The 19826-nt window shown below is 46.0% G+C and overlaps 1 protein-coding gene across 3 annotated transcripts in view; it reads right to left on the reverse strand.

Moving 5' to 3' along the window:
* Positions 1 to 19826, reverse strand: part of LOC135372846 (uncharacterized) — a 54492-nt gene that overhangs the window by 17439 nt on the left and 17227 nt on the right. For 2 of the 3 annotated variants that reach the window (XM_064606308.1, XM_064606305.1), the window contains exons 4-6: positions 18799 to 18924; positions 6430 to 6534; positions 67 to 183 (exon numbers count right to left, since the gene is read on the reverse strand). In XM_064606308.1, coding sequence (XP_064462378.1) covers positions 67 to 183; positions 6430 to 6534; positions 18799 to 18924 — 348 coding nt within the window. The remainder of the gene's footprint in view (positions 1 to 66; positions 184 to 6429; positions 6535 to 18798; positions 18925 to 19826) is intronic. The other variant, XM_064606309.1, reaches the window with a different exon arrangement.

A 19826-nucleotide genomic window follows, 5' to 3' on the forward strand; every position in this document is an offset into this window, starting at 1 on the left:
GACAATACATTATTGATCAGACTTGGTTTATCCGCATCGTTTCTCTAAGAAGCGAACTCAAATTACCGATAGCTGGTTCACAGTCTCCCAGGTTGCCCGTCTTCGTGTAGGCACCGCCGCAACGGCAGACCCCGCTAATGCAGCCGGTGTTGACTCCAACACAGTCAGAGGTAGATGAACACTCTGAAAGACAAACAAGGAGTCGCGAACTGTAAGTAGTGTTCACTGTTAGTAGCGCTAGAAAAATCATCTGGCTTACAAGAGCAGTAGAGAGAAATACCTCTGACAACACAAAATCAACCACTGTTAGCAATGGCATATGTCAAAACACTGCCCCCCTACTGTTATGCAATCGTTTCTTTTTTTTTTTTTGCGATCCGAGCGGTTTCATTTTGCGTACAAAGGAAACTAATAATCTCTCTGGTAACTACTTCTAATAATAACTTGAGATGATAGTATGCATTCAAGGATGATCAGACGCATCCCAAGCAGCACAATGTACTGAAAGTGGAGTGCAATAGGGGTGGACGGGTAGGTGGAAGACCTTGAACAAACTGGTGAAACTAAAGAACATACCGTCCACGCATATTGCACTCGACTTTCGGTACATTGTGCTGCTTGGGATGGCACGGGAGGGGGGGGGGGGAGCGCATGGTATAAGAGGGGTGGGAAGCCCACGGTAAAAGAAAATACAGACAGACGACGATATACTCCGTTCGGAAGAGCTTACAAATAATGTTCACGGCGCCCGGCAGTTCGCACTTGTTGGTAACTGAAATACTCTACCCAGGTACTCTATTTTAAATACTGTTGGGAGTTAGTTGGTATCTTACAAATACATCTAAAAGGTAGTATTTAGTACCTTGACCTAAATATTGTTGGCGCTGTCATTTCTGTAGGGTTACACTAACTTTAACAATAAATCCTTTGAGAAACACTCTTTCAAAATAAATGTTTTTCAATAAACCGCGTAAAATTCATCGATAAAGAATCAACCGCGCAAAAATTCCCTCCCAAAAACAATGGCTAAAAAATATCCGTTGAAAACTAAACGTTCAGAAATATACTGTCAAAAATAAACAATTAAAATATATATGTCAAAATCTCTAATTGAGGATTGGCGCCTCCGTCACGTGGAGTAAATGGCAACCAATGTCAAACTGCGCTGCCGCAAGTAGTTCCCAAGTCCTCGAATTTCATTGGCAGGTGAGTGTCAGAAAATCGTTCCACTGCTGTCTGTGTTTACAGTTTATGCGTTGGCTGTGACACTTTCAATGAATGTAACAGACGATTTTAAAAAGATGCGTGCGGCGCAAAGCAGCATGGGAACTTTCAAGGACACTGCTCTCTCATCTGCTTCTGGTATAGTTTACCCTAGCTGACGCTGCTGCTGCGCACATCGGGAATGTTGTTGTTGTTGTTCTTCTACCTCTGGCCGACTCGTAATGCTCTGAGGCGCTAGAAGTTCCCATGAGCCCTTGCGCGCCATAGGTGGCGCTTGCATTTCTAAAAAGGTGTATTCTAACTAGCCACGGCTAGCAGTAACACCACCACCACCGTAACTGGAAGGCTGCCACTTGACCACAGGCGCTGGCAGGGGGGTTATTAGGAGTGGCAACACCAGCTAGACAGAGAAAGCCTGTTCACTCGTCGATGTAATGTAACGACCAAGAGTCAGCCAACCGGAATCGTGTTTTCAACGGCCAATCACGAGCGTGCTTTCAGCGGTCGTAGCCATGGAGACGAACCACCGTGGTCTGCGAGTAGTGATCGAACGTCGCCGCGTACTAAATGGGACAACTTTAAAATAAACGGCCCCATATGTTTCTTAAGGTTGATTTTCTGGAACGCATGTTGCACTTTTTGTCTACAGATTCAACTCAAGATAGCTGCAATCATTTGAGAGTTCTTGGATTCGCAGTGCGGCCAATCGCTGTAGCAGACCAATTCTGACTTTATGTGTCCACGTAGCGAAGGAGGGAGGGGAGGCAATAAGCAGGCCTTGTGTATCTAGGTGGCGTTGGCAGTGGTCACCGCCGCCAGCGACACAGCAGTGAAACGAAAAGAGAGAGAGAGAAAAGAAAGAGAGCAAAATCGGGAAGGTGTGTTTGGTTCAGCCGTAACTTTATTCGCTTCCAAAAAGGCAACAAAAGTGCGCTCGGACACGGCAGCAAAGACACTTGTCAATTTCGCACTTTACCACGTTTCCTTCAGTATGATAATAATAATAATAATTCGGTGTTTACGTCGCGAGACAACTGAGATCATCCTTCAGTATGAGGGGCTAAGAGGAGAGATAATGCACAGCGACTTCTCTGGTCTGGGTGTAGGCGATATGGAACCGTTAAAATTAAACGCTCAAGAATAAACGGCAACAGTCTACCGTTAAAAATAGAACGTCCACAATATAGCCTGAAAGAAATCCACGGTAAAGATAATCTGCAACACTATGCAACTTGAATTACAAATCGCCAAAAAGCTACGCTTAAGAATATACCTTTAAAAAGTGAGGTGAAATCGGCTCTCAGTCTTATGCCCGCACCTCCCAAAGCATGGCGAACTGCAGGCAAGGGAATTGAACGAACCTCACAAGAGCAAACGAGCCTAAACTAACCCGTACCAACTGAGGCTAAAGTAAGCTAACCTGCTATAACCTGATCTAACCCAACGCAGAATACAATAAATCTGACTCCGTGGTGGCTTTCCAAACCGTTTGTTTTTAATGGTGGATTGGTAAGCTTTGATCTTTAAGCGTGTATTTTAAGCAGTTTATTTTTGGAGATTCATTTTGAACAGTCAAGACGCAGCATTAATTCATCGAATACGACTCGATGTAGTCTTTACAGCGCAGTAGCATTACCGCTTGAGACAAGTTGACTCTCCCAGATGCTGTCACTGCGCCACTCTAGAAGATCCAGCGGACATATTTCTTCATTGCCCACACTACCTACCTTCCCGAACCGCACTCTCCGTATCTCTTAAACTGCTGGACTCTCCCCCACCTCTCTCAAAATTGCTTGGCTTATGGCGAAATCCAGCACACTCTTGTCATCATAGCTCTTTTGACCTTTTTGGACACCATAGGACTTATTGGAGCTTGGAAGGGCTCATTATTTCTCAGGGGCTCACTATTTTGAAGGGGATTATTGTTTCATTTTCCACATTACAACCAGCAATGGGGTAGAGTAACGCTCTCGGCTATGAAACTTACCGTTCATCAGCTCAAAATAAAGTTGTTATTTTTAAGAGTGCGAATTTAAGTGTTTTATTTTTAAGCGGTTTATTCTTAATGGTGGATTCCGGGCACATCCCTCTCGTCTCAGCTTCAACGTCTCGTGGCACCAATGGCTTCCCGCCAATGGACAACTGGCTTTCTCTCCCGATCTATGTTTGCAAGAGTCGACCTAACGTTCGCTTGTTGGATGCCACAAGACACCTGTCGTCAAGACGCTGTATTAATCTATCGGATACGACTCAAAGTGGCTTTTACAGATCACCGCAGCCACCGCTAGCGACAAGATGACTTTCTTGCTGGGATCTAAAAGATCTTGAGCACACTTACCTTTAAGCAGCACGAGGACGACACGGACAGAAAAATGAACAGGAGTAACGCTTTTCTTACAACCAGAAGGTAGAGAATTCATATTTAAGAACTTGATGTGGAGAATCTTGAACCTGTTCTCATTGAGGAATGTTGATCTTCTAGGAAGTCTAGCTATCTTATCTCCGAAGACAACAAATCAGCAGAAGGTCAGCTTACACACAATCCTTTGGCCTCCTTTCCTGTTCCATGTGCTACTTGTATCCCCCTTGAACGTTGACCTTTAAAATGTGGTTTTGCAACTGAGTCTCTGAATTGAGGCGCGCACTTGCAATCCTTGCAATTTAGAGCCAACAGTCCTGATGGTGTGGACTTCTTTATCGTGTATTTGTGTTCCTTTAGTCTAATGTTTAGGCATCTCCCTGTCTGGCCTAAGTATATTGCCTCGCACTCAATTCAGAAAGAGAGTTACAAAAGCACGTTTTAAAGTTCAGCTTTCGAGGGAGATAGAAGAATTATATTGATTGTTGGCTGTTGATTTGTTGTCTTCAGAGATAAGATATCCAGACTACCAAGAAGATCAACATTCCTCGAGAGGAACAGGTTCAAGATTAGCAGCACGAAGTTCTTAAGAGTGTATAATAATGAGAGTTGATTCGTTTACCCTTTAATTGTAAGTAAAACTGTACTCCTGTTCAGTTCTCTGTCCGTGTCCTAGTTGCTGCTTCAGGATTACTGTGCGTTACCAAATACCCCACTTCAACAGTTTACTGATCTAGAGCACATACTCGTTTATCCAATTGCACGCGCTACCAACCTTTCAGAACCGCATATTCGGCGTCTTTAAATCAGCTAGACAGTGCCTTCTCACTATATCAAAATTAATTGGTCAAATCCAGCCTACCAATGCGCAACTCTAAAGGAATTTCTCAAGTTTTCTGACACTGTGGTACTGCGCTACACACTGTGAGGCGACACATTATACAGGGTATTTGCTGTCATGTGTCCAGAAAAACAAGAAAAGCAAGTGATACTTTTCTGCTACTTGAGTAAGAAACACGTTCTGCTTCACTAGTCAAACAGATGAAAAGTAGCGCTCGTTTTTCTTTTATTGCTCGCTTTAAATACAATTTCTGAACACGTTAGAGCAAACACCCTGTATATGTAACCACATTACCGCAAGCGAAGGGGTAGAGCACCGCGCTTGGTTGTGAAACACCCCAATCATAATCATTAAAATAATAATGTTGTTGTTGTTGATTGAGTCAGCAGGCAACTGCACACTGCGGTGCACGCATGATTGATACAGGGTGTCCCAGTTAAATGCGAACAGATTTTTAAGAGATATATAGATATCACTTTTTCGAGATGAAGTCAATATCAATATAGCATGTGCTGAAGGGCACTCATTAAGAGGGCACCAACAAACTCCTAAGGCAATGTCCTATAAATAACTTCTTAATTATAAAATATACCAAGTTGTCCCAATGAGAACATCTGGTCCCTTCGTTCACCTGATACCGTAACCGTTTTCAGCATAAAAATCCGTTCGACAGATCGTCCGCAAAAAAATTCGAGGAGGAACACCATTTTTTTCTTTTGTTTATTGCGCATCTTCGGAGACGCGTCTATGGTGGCGAGGGTGACAGAGCACACTATCTCCTCGCTCTCACCGGAGCTCTGAGAGAGCTCTTGCATCCTGGAAAAAGATAAGGGCAGTTGCGATAGCGTCACTTGATACGAGCCGCGTTTACATGAACTCGACAGGAGCGGGTTGAGTTGAACTGTCGAGTTAACTCTTTCATGTAAACGCTGTCGGGTCGAGCTGACTCTGCGTCGTGTCGAGTTAAGTCAACTCGACAGCATGGGATGTGTTGACGCGCTCGACTCGACGGGCGAAGTGCATATAAACGCTGTCGGGTCGAGTGAAATCGAGTACAGCCATCGCTCTACGCAGGCGACGGCAGGCCTGAGCAGAAACGGGAACCGGAAGACGCTTTCACTGCGCTGACAGCTCGACTCGATCCGCTCTGTCGAGTTCATGTAAACGCGGCTACATTTTTTCCCGCAAGATAAAGCTCATCTTCGAGGCATGAGGCGGCATTGTGCTCCTTCACCCTCTCACATTGGGAGTGAAGGTAAGACGCGTCCCTGGAGACGCGCAATGAACAAAATAAAGAAAAGAAAAAGGTGCTACTTCACGATTTTTTTTTTGCGGACGGTTTATTGGACGGACTTTTGTTTTGAAAACGGCTACGATATCAGGTGACCAAAGAGATTAGATGTTCTCATTGGGACAGCTTCGTAGCATTTTATAATTAAAAAGTTAATTCGTACAGTGCATTAGGAGTTTGCTGGTGCGCTCCGAGGGAGAGCCCTTCAGCATATGCTATATCGCAACTGACTTCATCCCGATAAAGGTGATAGATATATTAGAAAAAATCTCTTCGCATTTAGCTGGGACACTCTGTACATAAAATTGAAGCGTGCTAGAACCTGAGCCGCTTGATGCCAAGTTTTGCGAGAATGGGCATCTACATCCACAGAAATGAAGCGTTGAAATGGCGAACAATTTTTTTTAAATGTTACACAACATTCTATCACATGCGCACCAAAATTTAAGTTTGGCTTGTTGCACTCGGTGTATACAAAGGTATGAAAAAAAGCACAAGAATGCCTTTTAAAACAACATGCGCGACATACGAGGACGAAAACGGTCAAAGTGGAACATTCAAATTCAGGGTCGAGTACTTTCACACCATGCGATGCATTACCGTTGTTCATCATAATTTTGCACGATATTCTAAACACATAAAAGCATTGGATATTCAAGGTGTGACCTCCCTTCCTCTGAATACGTGAAATAGGCCCCAATCAAGTTTAATTACCGGAAGACTGGCAGTTCCCGCTCACCGGCTTTTTACCGGGGTAGCATGAGCAGACTCCTACCCAGCAGTCAGCGGATGCAGGGCATAGATTGGTTTGTGAGCAGTCTGTAAGTAAACGAAACGACACTTTTAATAACCTGTAGCACGCTTTGCAATATTTAATTCAATGCATAGTGCACTATAGTTATGTTCAATTAAAAAAAAAATCTAGTAGTCCGTCTACATACGCCGTTGGAGATAAGGAGACACAACAGCGTGCCAGGAGAAATACTGCAGAGCCACAATGGGGAAGGGCTCACGTAGTGTCATGCGACCGGTCTTAAAGGGACCGAAAAGTGAATATAAACCTATCGAAACTTTATGTTCAGCGAAAAGCTTGAACCTTCAAAAGTTCAAATATCAAAGAGCTCCGCTGAAATCGCTGTAGTTTTTCTGAAATCGAATTTTTCATAATTGCATGTCCAGGGACCTAGTAGGAAACCGAGCAGTCTGTCAACAATTGCATGACCCCGCCCCATCTGTCGAGGACGCATGTAATACGCGCACTTCTGGGCGCTAATCCGGCGAAAACGAAAATGGCAGTAGGCATTTGTGACCACTTTCTACGTCGAGAATGTCGAGCCTCTTGAACATGAGTGCGCTGGAATTCCGCATTCGACAACTGTCGCTCACACAGAACTGTTGTTCGTGCGTTAGCGTGGTGGAAAGTGTGTTCTTCGCAGCAGAAGATTTCTCGTCCAGAGATTAATCGGAGTCACATTCGTCCTCAGCAGTAGCTCACCGTGCCGTGAACATGCACTGCTTTGTGAAATTTCCGTGTATCAGGGAGAAGCACTTGTGTAAGCCGAAACAAGCGCTGTTTTTTCGTCATGCAGGTGTTCATGTGTGAAATGCAAACCGACGGATACTATGGATGGATACTACGGTTTTTGCTGCCGAGAGGTAGAGAATGCGTGTGGAAGGCAGACAGACAATTGCATCAGAACTAACGAAATACTGTGCCTTGACATCGAAGTGAGTATACTGCAAGTGTCTTTTACATGCATCCGAGAAACCGAAGAGCAACATACACGGCAGCGCCGTGTGGTCTTTACGCGCTACTTGAACGGCAAACTGGACTGGTTATTTTTACTTATTTTTACTGAATTTAACGCGTATTATAAAAAAATATTGAATTGTTAATGGCTTCGTCGCAAGACATCGTTGGAGGTTTGTCGGAGGTTTCGCAACACCCCACAGAAGAGGCATTGTGGGTTGCCATTGATGCTTGCACGCAGGGCTCGAAACCGTTATTTTTGGGGGGTTCGGTTCAATTTCCGGTTCAAGGTCATTGGTTCGGTTCGGATTCAGCGCAATCGAAATAACGGTTTAAGCCGATAGTAATCGGCCCGAACCGGTTTACGTTAGGTGTACCACATGTGAGAATTGGTATCAGGTTCTGGCGATGGCTTGTTCCTTCTTTTTTCGTCTTGCTCCCTCGCCTCTACACTTTATAGGTACAAAGAACCGCGCAGTTCACAGCAGATAATCTTTTACTGTACCGAAAAGTGTCGGGAAATGGCGAACAGCTGGCATATCATTGAACTCCGGTGCAAAAGGTTATCGCTAAAGAAAAAAAAAGGCAAGAGAGAAGAAAGCGGCAATGTGGTAGATAGGTGTATCCCACAGTCCCATGCACAGGACGACACGTTGCGCCTCTCCTGTGTTTCCTTCTTCCATTCTCTACTACACGCCAACCTCTTTCCTGTAGCCGCTAGAGGCCTGCGTTGCTTGCGGATGTCACTCTCTGAAGCATTAAAATGTACGTCGCCTTCACACCGCGACGCTGAATGAATGCAAGCAGCCGAGGCAACAATGCAAGGTGTAGCTGTCGTATAGCGCATCTTCTTTTTCTTTCTTTTTTTACACCTCGATTCATAACAATGTACAGGGATGTCGTGAACCTTTTGGACGGGAGGCTGTAGAAGGTGCATGGACTCATGGAGGTAAGAAACTAAGGAGAGGGCTATAAGATCGGAGGGCCGTGGGACCCCTCTAGCGGTCGCTCCTGGCAATACCACGCCCATCTAGTTGCCCGGTCACGTGATCGCCACATGTTTCGGCGTTATGGCGGTCTGCTCGGAGGATTGGAAGTTTAGCAAACCTCATCTTCAGCAAACGTCTTACCTTCAAGGAGTCCATTCGCACAATACTTTGAAGGTTATGGGTTGTTTCAATATTTGCCGCGTGATAAATCACAACAAAAGTTGAGCAAAACAGAAGAGAAGCCAGGCAATGTTACGATGACGTACGTACGTCTTCTAGCGATTTGTGATCCATTGCTTCCACACTGAGATTATCTATCTTGTGTTTCAACGGGTGTGATAACTTCTAAGATGTTATGAAAGCGGAAACAAGTTATTCGGCCGCAGCTCGTCTCTGTATTCAGGTAAGATACGCCGCGGACATGGGGGACGCCATGTTTTATGTCGTCTTGCCGTAACGTTTATGGGTCACGTGTGTGGGCAACTAACCACAATGCCATGCGCGGGTCACAGCACGCTCGCTTGCATTGGGAGAGGCGCTTAGGGCATCTCCTTAGTTTCTTACCTCCATGCATGAACTCAACACAGGTTGCCTTAACAATTTGTCCGCTCTATGGATTCGACAAGATTCCGAGAGATGCAGGGAGCTGGTGCTCGGCAGTGGAGTGGGAAGGTAGACGCGTTTTTACCATCTGGAGAACCGGTTACCGCATCGAATTTTTTCGGTTCAGTTCCGGTTCGTTCAAGGGGAGAGAAAGAAACGTTTACGGTTCGGTTCCGGTCCGGTCCGGCAAAAAATAACGGGTCTTTGCAGTTTTCGGTTCCGGTTCGGTTCCGGTTTCGACCCCTGCTTGTACGTCCCAAGTACACACAGGAAGGAGAGTAGCTCCGAAGTTTATTTGAAGTAACTCCGACTTCCCAAGTGCTTGTAATATATGCTTTCGAAACACAGGAGAAAAGCAAAAGCGTATAGAAATTGTAGGGTTGAGCTGGGCTTGATGAGCCAATGTCAGTCTTCGCAAAGAAGTATTTGAAATGACCATCAGCTGCCGCAACCTGGTCCTGCAATCTCCATGTCAGTGCCAATGCTAAAGATATCAAATGTTCGTCCCATAACAAGGCTGTCCGAAGCGAACCTTTGTAGGTGGTCAGGTTACACCCATCGGTGCCGAACAGTGTGCCGATTGCCGAAGACGTTCGCGGTAGCCCAGAAACTTGGTCTATCAGATGCTAGTTAGTTTTCACGCAAATTCCACGCAGTACCACGTGCGTACTTAATACAATAATGTTCTCGCGTAAAACAAGTGTCCCACGAAAAGATGTCGTTGTAATGGAACTTCATTGCTGGGGCACATGCTGGCAAGCTCATGCTCCAGTGCTTCACAGTTTCCTAGACAATAGACCTCTACCCGAGAAACGTCATCATGACGTTGGTAGACAGACTGAAACCAAAACAAATCGGAAATGGAGGGATGGGTTCCACGAATGGGCACTTGTTCGCTGCCTCCTATTGAAAGAAAAGTATAGGACCGAAGGTCGCGTCCCTTTCAGGGACCATCGTAATCCCCTCAAGACCGTGGCTTTCGGGCACGACCTTGTTCGCCCCCCTAGCTTCGAGCGTAGTTCAACACTACCAAATTTGTGGTGCTGTCGAACACTATGAGGTCATTTGTTCACAAACAGGGAGATGTCCATAGGTGCCTCCGTTTCAGTGACGTTCGGTAAGCGTTTACTGGCTGAAAATATAGTGGCGATTTTCTGAGGCGCCATTTTCATTTTCAGAATCACAGACACTACTGCTTTAACAACACATTAGTGGGAATTGGTAGGTTGGAGTCCTAGAGGGAATGCCACTCGTTGACACAACTACATGGTGAACAGCGTTTTGGAGCAGCAGATAACCACCTGTAGTTAAACTATACTGCTGAAACAAGATTGTGGTAGTTAAAGAAGTATTCGAAATCTATTCATGGAAGTGCAGTTAGATTCACTAGCTAAGCTAAACTAAATTTTGCTGTAGTTTACCACAACGCGTATGTTACTGCAAGCTACTGCTACTTTGTCTTCTGCTTGTTTCACGGTTGTCTTTGTAGCTCATTGAAACTCAGAAAAAAAGAAAATTCTACAAGTTCATTCGGAAGCTTATCAGGACATACATAGCCTCCGGCGTATGAGACCGACACCAACACATAATGAATCTCAAGAAGGACGTTGCTTCAACGTACATTTCAAACACGTTGCTACGTATAACATCAGGTCACATTATCGCTTCCGTGGCTTTGCGCCATATTAGAGCTGAGTTTTGTTACGTCGGTCTCGTTTTCGTTTCGCTTCTGAGCTCATTAATCATTAGCGAAAGCTATTGGACACGCCCCACGGTTTTTCTTGTTCTTTGTTTCCTAGTGATGACAATTCCAAACAACATTCACTGGAAGCGCGTGTACCTGCGCGCTATACGGTGAAGTGTGTTGTGTCTAAAAGCGTACTTCCTATGAATTTTGTAGTATCAAACGCCAAATGTGTTGTTTTACACACAATAAAAGAGCGAACAAATCCGAGGCAGCATAATGCCCTCCACTATCTGCAAGCTTTTACGGATTCCGATAAAGTTTGGCATTTTTTCGTGGCATGCCTACAGCACAGGAGTGCATGGGGCTCCATTTCATATGTCAATATTACGGGTTGGTATCCGATCGGATGTAGATAAAGGACAAGAAAGTATTATACAATTCGAATCCCCATTTGCACAATACATCGACATTCTAATGTAGCATATATTTGAGGACGTAAGCGGAACTAGAGAACCCATTCACGTAGGTACGTAAGAAGCTCATGCATGCAGTAAAGTGAGCTCAGAAGATAGGTCCACGATACGAATATTGATTGATTGATTGATTGTGTGTTTAATGGCACAAAGGCAACAAAGGCCATAGAGCGCCAAAACCATGGTGAGTGTGTCGGAGATGATTATGGGAAAGATGATGTGAGAGAGAGTGTGTGGTAGTTAAAACCTATCTACAGGTATGAGGTATGAGCGATGAGATTGACCAGGATAAGAGAGAGAGAGGGGGGGATGACGATAGCAAGCGAGCATGGCAGTTAAAAGCTATCTACAAGTGTGACAATGAGACATTTACATGAGGAGTTCGGTGATATTGGATAAAAGCGGAGCAATGCTTATCATCTACATCTGACTAAGAACCCACACGTGGTCAAAAATTTGATTACGTTATCAAACGGCACAAGAGGGGTGTCACCCAGTAGAAGGGCTGGGTGGAGTGGGACATGGTATCTGTAGAATGCGGTGAAATACTGTTGGCGTTGGTGTTCGAAGTGAGGGCAGGATGCCAGTACGTGCAAGACAGTCAAGCTGTCACCGCAGTGCGCACAAGCTGGCGGATCCTGACCTCTGAGTAGGTGGTGATGCGTGAGCCATGTGTGTCCAATCCTCAATCTCGCGTAAAGAACCTCCGATGATCTGTTGATGTGTTCAGTCCGATGCGGGGAGGAAACGTGTGGCTGTGTGAGGTGTAGCTTGTTATTTTCTTCCATGTCCCACTCCTGCTGCCACTGTGTGCAGACAGCTCTCTTTAACACTGGCAGGATGTCTTGGTAGGGTAGTCCTAGAGCTGACTCCTCTTGTGCCAACGCTCGCCGAGCCTCACGCTCGGCTCGTTCATTCCCCGGGATCCCAGTGTGACTGGGGACCCAGCAGAGACAGATTGAAAAGCCTCGGGAACAAAGTTGAGTCGCAAGCGCTCGTACTCGCTTGACGAGGTGATTCTTGGTGTCATAGCATGGAAGCAGCGCACGCACAGAGCTTAGCGAATCGGAATAAATTACTGAATTTTGAAGGTCGTTTTGTTGAATGTGCCGCAGAGCCAGGAGAATCGCGTAAAGCTCTGCGGTGAAAACTGTGGCGTTCGTGTTCAGGCGCGCCGTCACAATAGAATCACCTTCAAGGGCAACGGCCGCCACACCATTGCTTACTTTAGTCCCATCAGTGTAGATTGCATGGTGGTTCCCGAAGTTATGGTGAATCTCCAGGAATTCCTGGAGAATGACAGTGTGTGCAGTGGACTGTTTGTCAAACTGTGTCATTTTTAAATTTGATTGTATTAGATGTCTCTGCCAAGGCGCAGCATCGAGGACTGCCTGCTGCAGGGGAACGCCAGAGGGGCTGAATCCCACACGGGAACTCGCCGCCTGCACACGAAGCGGGAACGAGGGTACAACAGAGGGCTTTGCAAGGAAGAGTCGCTCCAGAGCGGGGTTCACACTAGAGTGTACAACTGGGTCATCGCCCTGGCATCTGTACTTTAGCGCAGCCTTCACATGTTCAAATTGTCTCCGTCTCTCGAGCGACCATTCATTGCCCTCAACATACAAACTCTTCACAGGGGACGTTCGGAAGGCACCGGTGGCGAGTCGGATGCCTTCGTGGTGGATGGGGTCCAACACCTTCAATGCCGAAGGCCGCGCCGAGCTATACACGACACTCCCGTACTCAATTACTGAGCGCACAACCGAGTCATAGACCCTCAACAGTGTGACTTTGTCGGCTCCCCACGATCGATGGGATAAAACTTTGAGTATGTTGGAGGATTTCAGGCACTTCTGTTTTATATAATTTATGTGTGGCACAAAAGACAGCTTCTTGTCAAACACCACCCCCAGAAATGTTTGCTCATCAGAAACTGGTAGTGTGTTGCCACCGAGGAGCAGCGAGGGCTCAGCAAATGTGCCTCGCCTCCTCGTAAAGACAACACACGCTGTCTTTTTCGCGGAAAACCTGAAGCCGTTTACATCAGCCCACTTAGATAGACGGTTGATCGTGAGTTGCACCTGCCTCTCAGCTGTTGAAAGACTTGATGCCGAGTAGGAAACCTGCACATCGTCTACGTAAAGGGAGTACTGGACGGCAGGTGGGATGGCTCTCGCTTCGTTTTCACAACGAATAGCGTAACGCTCAGCACAGAACCCTGTGGAACCCCGTTCTCTTGTACAAAGACGTTAGATAAAGTGGAGCCCAGACAGACACGAAATTTTCTATCCCTGAGGAAATTCTCAATGCACCTGTACATGCACCCTGTGATACCACATGCGTGTAGATCTTGCAGAATCCCGAAGCGCCATGTGGTATCGTATGCTTTTTCGAGATAAAAAAACACGGATACGCAAAACTGCCCACGAACAAAAGCCTCTCTGATTTTTGATTCTTGGTGGAGTAGGTTGTCCTGGCTGCTCCGGCCGGAACGAAAACTACTTTGGTGTTTGTCAAAGATGCCTGCCTCTTCCAAAACATATACGAGCCTTGCATTTACCATGCGCTCAAAAGTCTTCCCAAGGCAGCTGGTTAATGCGATGGGGCGATAACTAATAGCAGCAGACGGGTCTTTCCCTGGCTTGAGAACCGGAACCACTTCGACTAGCTTCCAGGACAACGGAAGAGTTCCTACGAATATGAGCTTATTACTAGGGCCTGGAAATGTAGGCACTAAAAACGATGGAATAGGCTGGCAATTAGGCCCTGAAAAATAGCAAAATAGGCAATAAAATATCAAAATAGGCCTGTCAATCTGGTACACTCTCTGACTTTGTTGGTGCTTCAGAATTTTCCACCCAGGAAAAAAGGCTTCGGCACCATACAGGCTTTGTCTACTTCTATAGGAATGCCGGGGCGGCCTAGAACCATGCAATAGTGAGTACTACTTTTAGTTTCCAGCCATCAAATCTCTGGAAAGTCCAAGAGAGTCCAAATATGTTGATGAAATATAGGCGAGCTGCGCTACAGCTTTGAAGGGACGCGAGCTCCACGCTGTGGCGGGAGCGCGCATATATCTGCTGTCGCGGCGGCGATAGCTCTCTTCTGTTTCGCTGGCTCGTTAGCTGTCACATTCTCTGTTTGTCGAATTCTTCGTATGTTGTGCCATGAAAAACGAAAATCCTAATCGAAGGTCGTCGAGAGGCAACTATTGCTACACAACAAACAATAGATACGCGATGATATCCAGGCCTCGTGTAACCCGTTCGGAAAGCCGCACGGGAAGTATAGGAGAGAACGTTGGATCTCAACAGTTCATTGGATTGAATAAGCTCATCTACGCCTAGAAATTTACAATGTGCGGCACATTTTATTTCACGGTGAGGAGAGTGCAAAACTTTTAAACGCGCGTTGCAACGAAGTGAAAAGTGGGTACCAACGAAGAGAACTGTCGTATGTCGGTAACAAGACGAGCGATTTTGCAAATAGCCCTTTTTATATATCCACGAAATCTCCTGATGTATACTGCCAAGCACATTACGAGGTGGACGCGGCTGACAGGAGGCATGCTACTACTCATTTCGAAAACGTAGGGTGGCTGGGCTACATATTTCTAAATCATTGTGAACTCTGGCTTCCTGAAGCATGCGCAAAAAAAGGCCGTGTAATTCTCGGTGACAAAGATTTAAGGGGACACGTGCAGACATGGAATCAATCATCATCCTCCTCTCAATGAACGTCGTGTTAGTCATGCCACCCTTCTTAGTGGGGCACCTCAATTTAGTGGAGATAACATGGACCTGGCGTGCCATATATCACAACTAATTATACGTATATAAATAAAAATACGTAAATACACGTAAATATACGGAATACTCGAATTCTGGTCACACTTGTGCCCTACATGGGCGACATATTCACGTGTGTTTCGTTTTGATGAATTTGCTTAGCCTTGTGCCAAGGCAATATTTTTGTTCAGTATTGTAGTGTAGGGAATAGGAGTTGTTAGTATGACAGATACCCAATATGCGGAACGCTGCATGATATGGATCTTTCCATTTCGTACAGAGCCGGTCTCGATAGCTCAGGTAGTAGCCTGTAGGCTTTTGCTGAGCACCCCAGGTGCCCAAAATTGTCCGCAGCCCTATACTTGACTACACGTGCAGACCCCTCTTACGTGTAAATTTCCCAATTATTAATAGTGTAACTCATGCAAGCTAAAAAAAAAAATCTCAGCATAGAAGATTTCAGCCATACCTAAGCGCAAACACAACACACTCGCCTCGTCACTCTACAGCACGACTATGCGCGCGCTTTCCGCGAGAGGCGCTGTAGCACAATACCTAGTGGCGCCTCTAGCAAAGCACAGGTCGCCTATACATGAACCCCATCTACAAAACCAAAATACTGAGGAACAAAAGGTGCAAACACGCAGAAACGAAAATAAAAATGCAGCATGAGCCTTAAAGGCGCACTGGCCTTTTAACCTCTAAAAACGGCTGTTATGGCATCTCAAAATGTTCAAAAAGGCTACAATTCAATAGAGTCGATAAAAAGGCAAGCATTTATTTAAAAAGGCAATTATTAAAAAGGCAAGCAAGGCGTTTATAGGCATTTTTAGGCAAACGCCTAAAATTCCGGGCCCTAGACTTAGTACCATATAAGACGTGTCTTGATGAACGGCAACATATTGATCTTAAATCATTGTGTGTGTGTCTCTCCGGGGACTGATGCACATAAAATACTACATTCAGAAGTGAAATACTACGAAGACTGGTCACCTTCGCTATAGCTAATTGTCGTCTTGTGGGCATATTTTGCTAACTTCCTGTACTAGAGCGTCGGGACCCAGAAACTCACAAGCAGTAAGTGAAGGAAAGGAGTATTATAAGAACGAACCACGGAACAGCACGAACTATGCTGGTATTATGTTCATACCCTATAAGGCCCCTCAGAAGGGGGTATGAATTATTGGAGCTAAATTAAAGGAGCATGGAAATGATCAGAATAAAATATGAAGATCTTCGAACTGCACAGCTTAATGACCCCGATCTCGCTCGCATCATGAATCACCTCGAAGGAAATCCAATTTCTTCCGATAGAAAATTTATCCGGAAAGCCAAGAACTTCGTCCTGGTGGACGGTGTGCTCTACAAGCGAAACTACAATCCTGATGGTCAGCGCCATCTCCTTGCAGTACCTAGGAATCTTCGGCCACAGGTGTTGCGGGCTCTTCACGATGACCTTACCGCGGGACATTTAGGTTTTTACAAAACCTACGCCCGAGTCTACGCACGCTACTTCTGGCCCCGAAATGTACTCTTCGGTCCAGCGATACGTCACCTCTTGGCTGCCCTGCCAATCTCGAAAACGTCCTCCCGCTTCCCCTGCCGGCCTGCTTCATCCAATTCAACCTCCTCACCGTCCTTTTGAATGTGTCGGCATAGATCTCTTCGGACCTCTCCCGGCAACGCCTTCTGGGAACCGCTGGGTCATCGTCACCATCGACCACTTAACGCGTTACGTTGAAACATGTGCATTACCATCCGGATCTTCGGAGGAAGTGGCCAACTTTTTCATCCGGAATATTCTCCTTCGCCATGGCGCCCCTCGAACGCTAATAAGTGATCGAGGTCGCCCCTCTCTCGCCCAAATCCTCCAGGACGTCCTCGCCGCCTGCTCAGTTGCTCATCGTCCCACATCCGCTTACCACCCGCAGACTAACGGACTCACAGAGCGATTCAACCATACTTTAGCCGATATGCTCGTCCTGTACATCTCCGGCGAGCAGACAAATTGGGAGTCTCTACTTCCGTTCCTCACATTTGCGTACAACACGGCTGTCCAGTCGACGACACAGTTCAGTCCTTTCCACCTGGTCTATACGGCCGTGAACCAATGACCAAGCCACTTGACTGTGACTGACAACTCTTACCCCCTACAAAGAAGAAGAACATCGACACCATCTTTCCTTACCAAGATAGCACGGACCGAAACCTCACACTTGCGGAAGCCATCTCACGGATGGAAGAATGCCGCCAGCTAGCTCGCTTTCGTACGCTCGAGTCACAGGCCCCGTCTAAACTTCGCTTTGACGAAAAACGCAGAGCGTTAACGTATGCCCCTGGCGATCTTGTGTGCCTTTGATCGCCCGTTCGCAAACTGCACGTCTGCGAAAAGCTTATATGCCGCTACCTCTGACCTTATCGCATCGTGCGCCGCATTTCCGAAGTCAGCTATACTGTCGTGCCCCTGGACCCTCCCCACGACAGGCGCCAACGAAACGTCGAAACCGTCCACGTGTCGCGCCTTAAACCCTACATTTCGTCTTCGCCGGCCGAAACCCCTTCCTCCTCAACCCCTGTCCAAACTGCTTCATCACCTTCGCCTGCTGCCACTTCTTCGTCTTCGCCTGCCGAAATTCCTCCCTCGGCCCGGAGCGCCTCGACCTCGGAGGGGGGAAACAGTGAGGCAGAATCCGCATCGTCATCGGACTGATCATCTTCATCCTAGGCGCTCGCTACGCGCGCCTCAATAAACCTGTGTTCCGTCGCTAACAGTGCTTCTGTCTCCTAACAATATCAGTTTTATTTTAGATGAAATCAATTTGAATATAGCATATGCTGAGCAGCACCTCCTTAGGAAGGCATTAGCAAACTCCTAAGATAATGTCTAAATTAACTTTCAATAATTAACCTTTTAATTATAAAAGCTACGAAGTTGTCCCAATGAGAACATCTGTTCCATTTGGTCACGTGATATCATAGCCGTTTTCAGAACAAAAATTTGTTCGGTAGATCGTCCGCGAAAAATTCGTGAAGGAACACGATTTTTTCTTTATTTTGTTCACTGCGCATCTTCGGAGACGTGTCTTTTCTTCACCCCCAATGTGAGAGGGTGAAGGAGCACAGTGCCGCCTCATGCGTCGAAGATGAGCTTTAACTTCTGGAAACAAAACAAAAACAGATGTATCCGGTGACTCTATAGGAACTGCCCTTATCTTGGGTTGCATTTTCTGTTTTCTTTTAATCTCTTCCCAGGACGCAAGAGTCGATATGGTGCTCTTTCATCCTCTCACATTAGGGGGTGAAGGAAGGACTCATCTCCCAAGATGCGCAATGAACAAAATAAAGAAAAAATCTTGGGTCCTTGACAAATTTTTTGCGGACGATCTATCGAACGGATTTTTGCTATGAAAACGCCTCCGGTATCAGGCGACCCAAGGAACCAGATGTTCTCGTTGGGACAACTTGGTAGCTTTTATAATTATACAGTTAATTATTTAAAGTTAATTAAGACATTGCCTTAGGAGTTTGCGAATGACCTCCTGAGGAATGACCTTCAGCATATGCTATATTACAATTGATTTCATATCGGAAAAAGTGATACGGATATATATTTCAAAAGATATGTTCGCATTTAGCTCAGACACCCTGTATATATCGTACAGTATATCCAACGTTCGTAAGAGCTGCTCTTGCGTTGAAGAATGTCAGGTTTTGCTACGGCGGCAGATCCTAATGCACAGGTAGCATTGCAATCGACGTCGATGAAATGTGCTATGAACAAATGTCTACATACTCTTGAAGCAGGTATTGACCTTAGGGCGCCATACGTAGTCCGGCTTGCAAAGACATTTAGAATTCTTGCATTCCGTGCCCGTGTATGGACAATCTTCAGGTTTTGTGCAAAGCATTTCTTGTCCCACTGCAAAATATAGCGAAAGCAATCGTGCTAAACAATGCTGACAATTGACAGAACAGAAAAATCGTCGTTGAAATCTGCGATAGAGGTCCATAGCCTTGTTCTAACGGGACGGCCGTCAATCTCGATCGGCAGTCGAGCTCTGCGGACGTCCTTACACAAATGTGTTCGTATTTCACTCAGTAATGTCTCGCAGTACTACGCGACAAACACAAATGTACATCAGATTTCAGCTAATGTCCAAGTCACGCGGGTCGCGGTGATAGTGCCTTCCATTCTTGAGCATTCTACGTGTGCGTGTCAGTGGTAACCGTAAAACTGATCACTTGGGGTGTGATACATGTGCCGGTACTATGCAATCCGCCGCTTCTAATTTTGTTTCAGGCATACGAATAAGTGGAGTAATCCACAAGGCGCGATATCCACATAAAAACATCAAACACCATACACAGGTCATCTGTTTTTTGCACACCCCCTGAAGCTCAAAAAGGATATAAACTCTACCAAACTAGCATAAAAGGAGCGGCGGCGAAAGAAGGATGAGACTGCGAGCAGGGATCGGATTTTTTTCGGTCCGATTCGGGTTCGGGTTCACGCATATTGGTTCAAGTCATGTTTAGCTCCGCTGAACCGAAATTATCAGCTTGAACCGGTTCAGGTATATCGGTTCGGCTTTGGTTCGGCTCAGGCAGAAACCCCTACCCCCCCAACACACACACACACACACATACGCAGACAAAACAAAAAAAATTGGTCAGCGGTCGGGACATTTACAGGGATTGGAACCGTTACTTTTTTCGGTCCCAGTTTAACCGGTTCATGGGCAGTAATTTTGCTACATGAAAGCGAGCTTACACTCCCTGTACCCGGTTGAGAAAGGTGTGAGATAATCGTTTCGGGTGAGT

Source organism: Ornithodoros turicata, chromosome 1, assembly GCF_037126465.1.
Source record: "Ornithodoros turicata isolate Travis chromosome 1, ASM3712646v1, whole genome shotgun sequence".
NCBI classification, from domain to species: Eukaryota; Metazoa; Arthropoda; class Arachnida; order Ixodida; family Argasidae; genus Ornithodoros; species Ornithodoros turicata.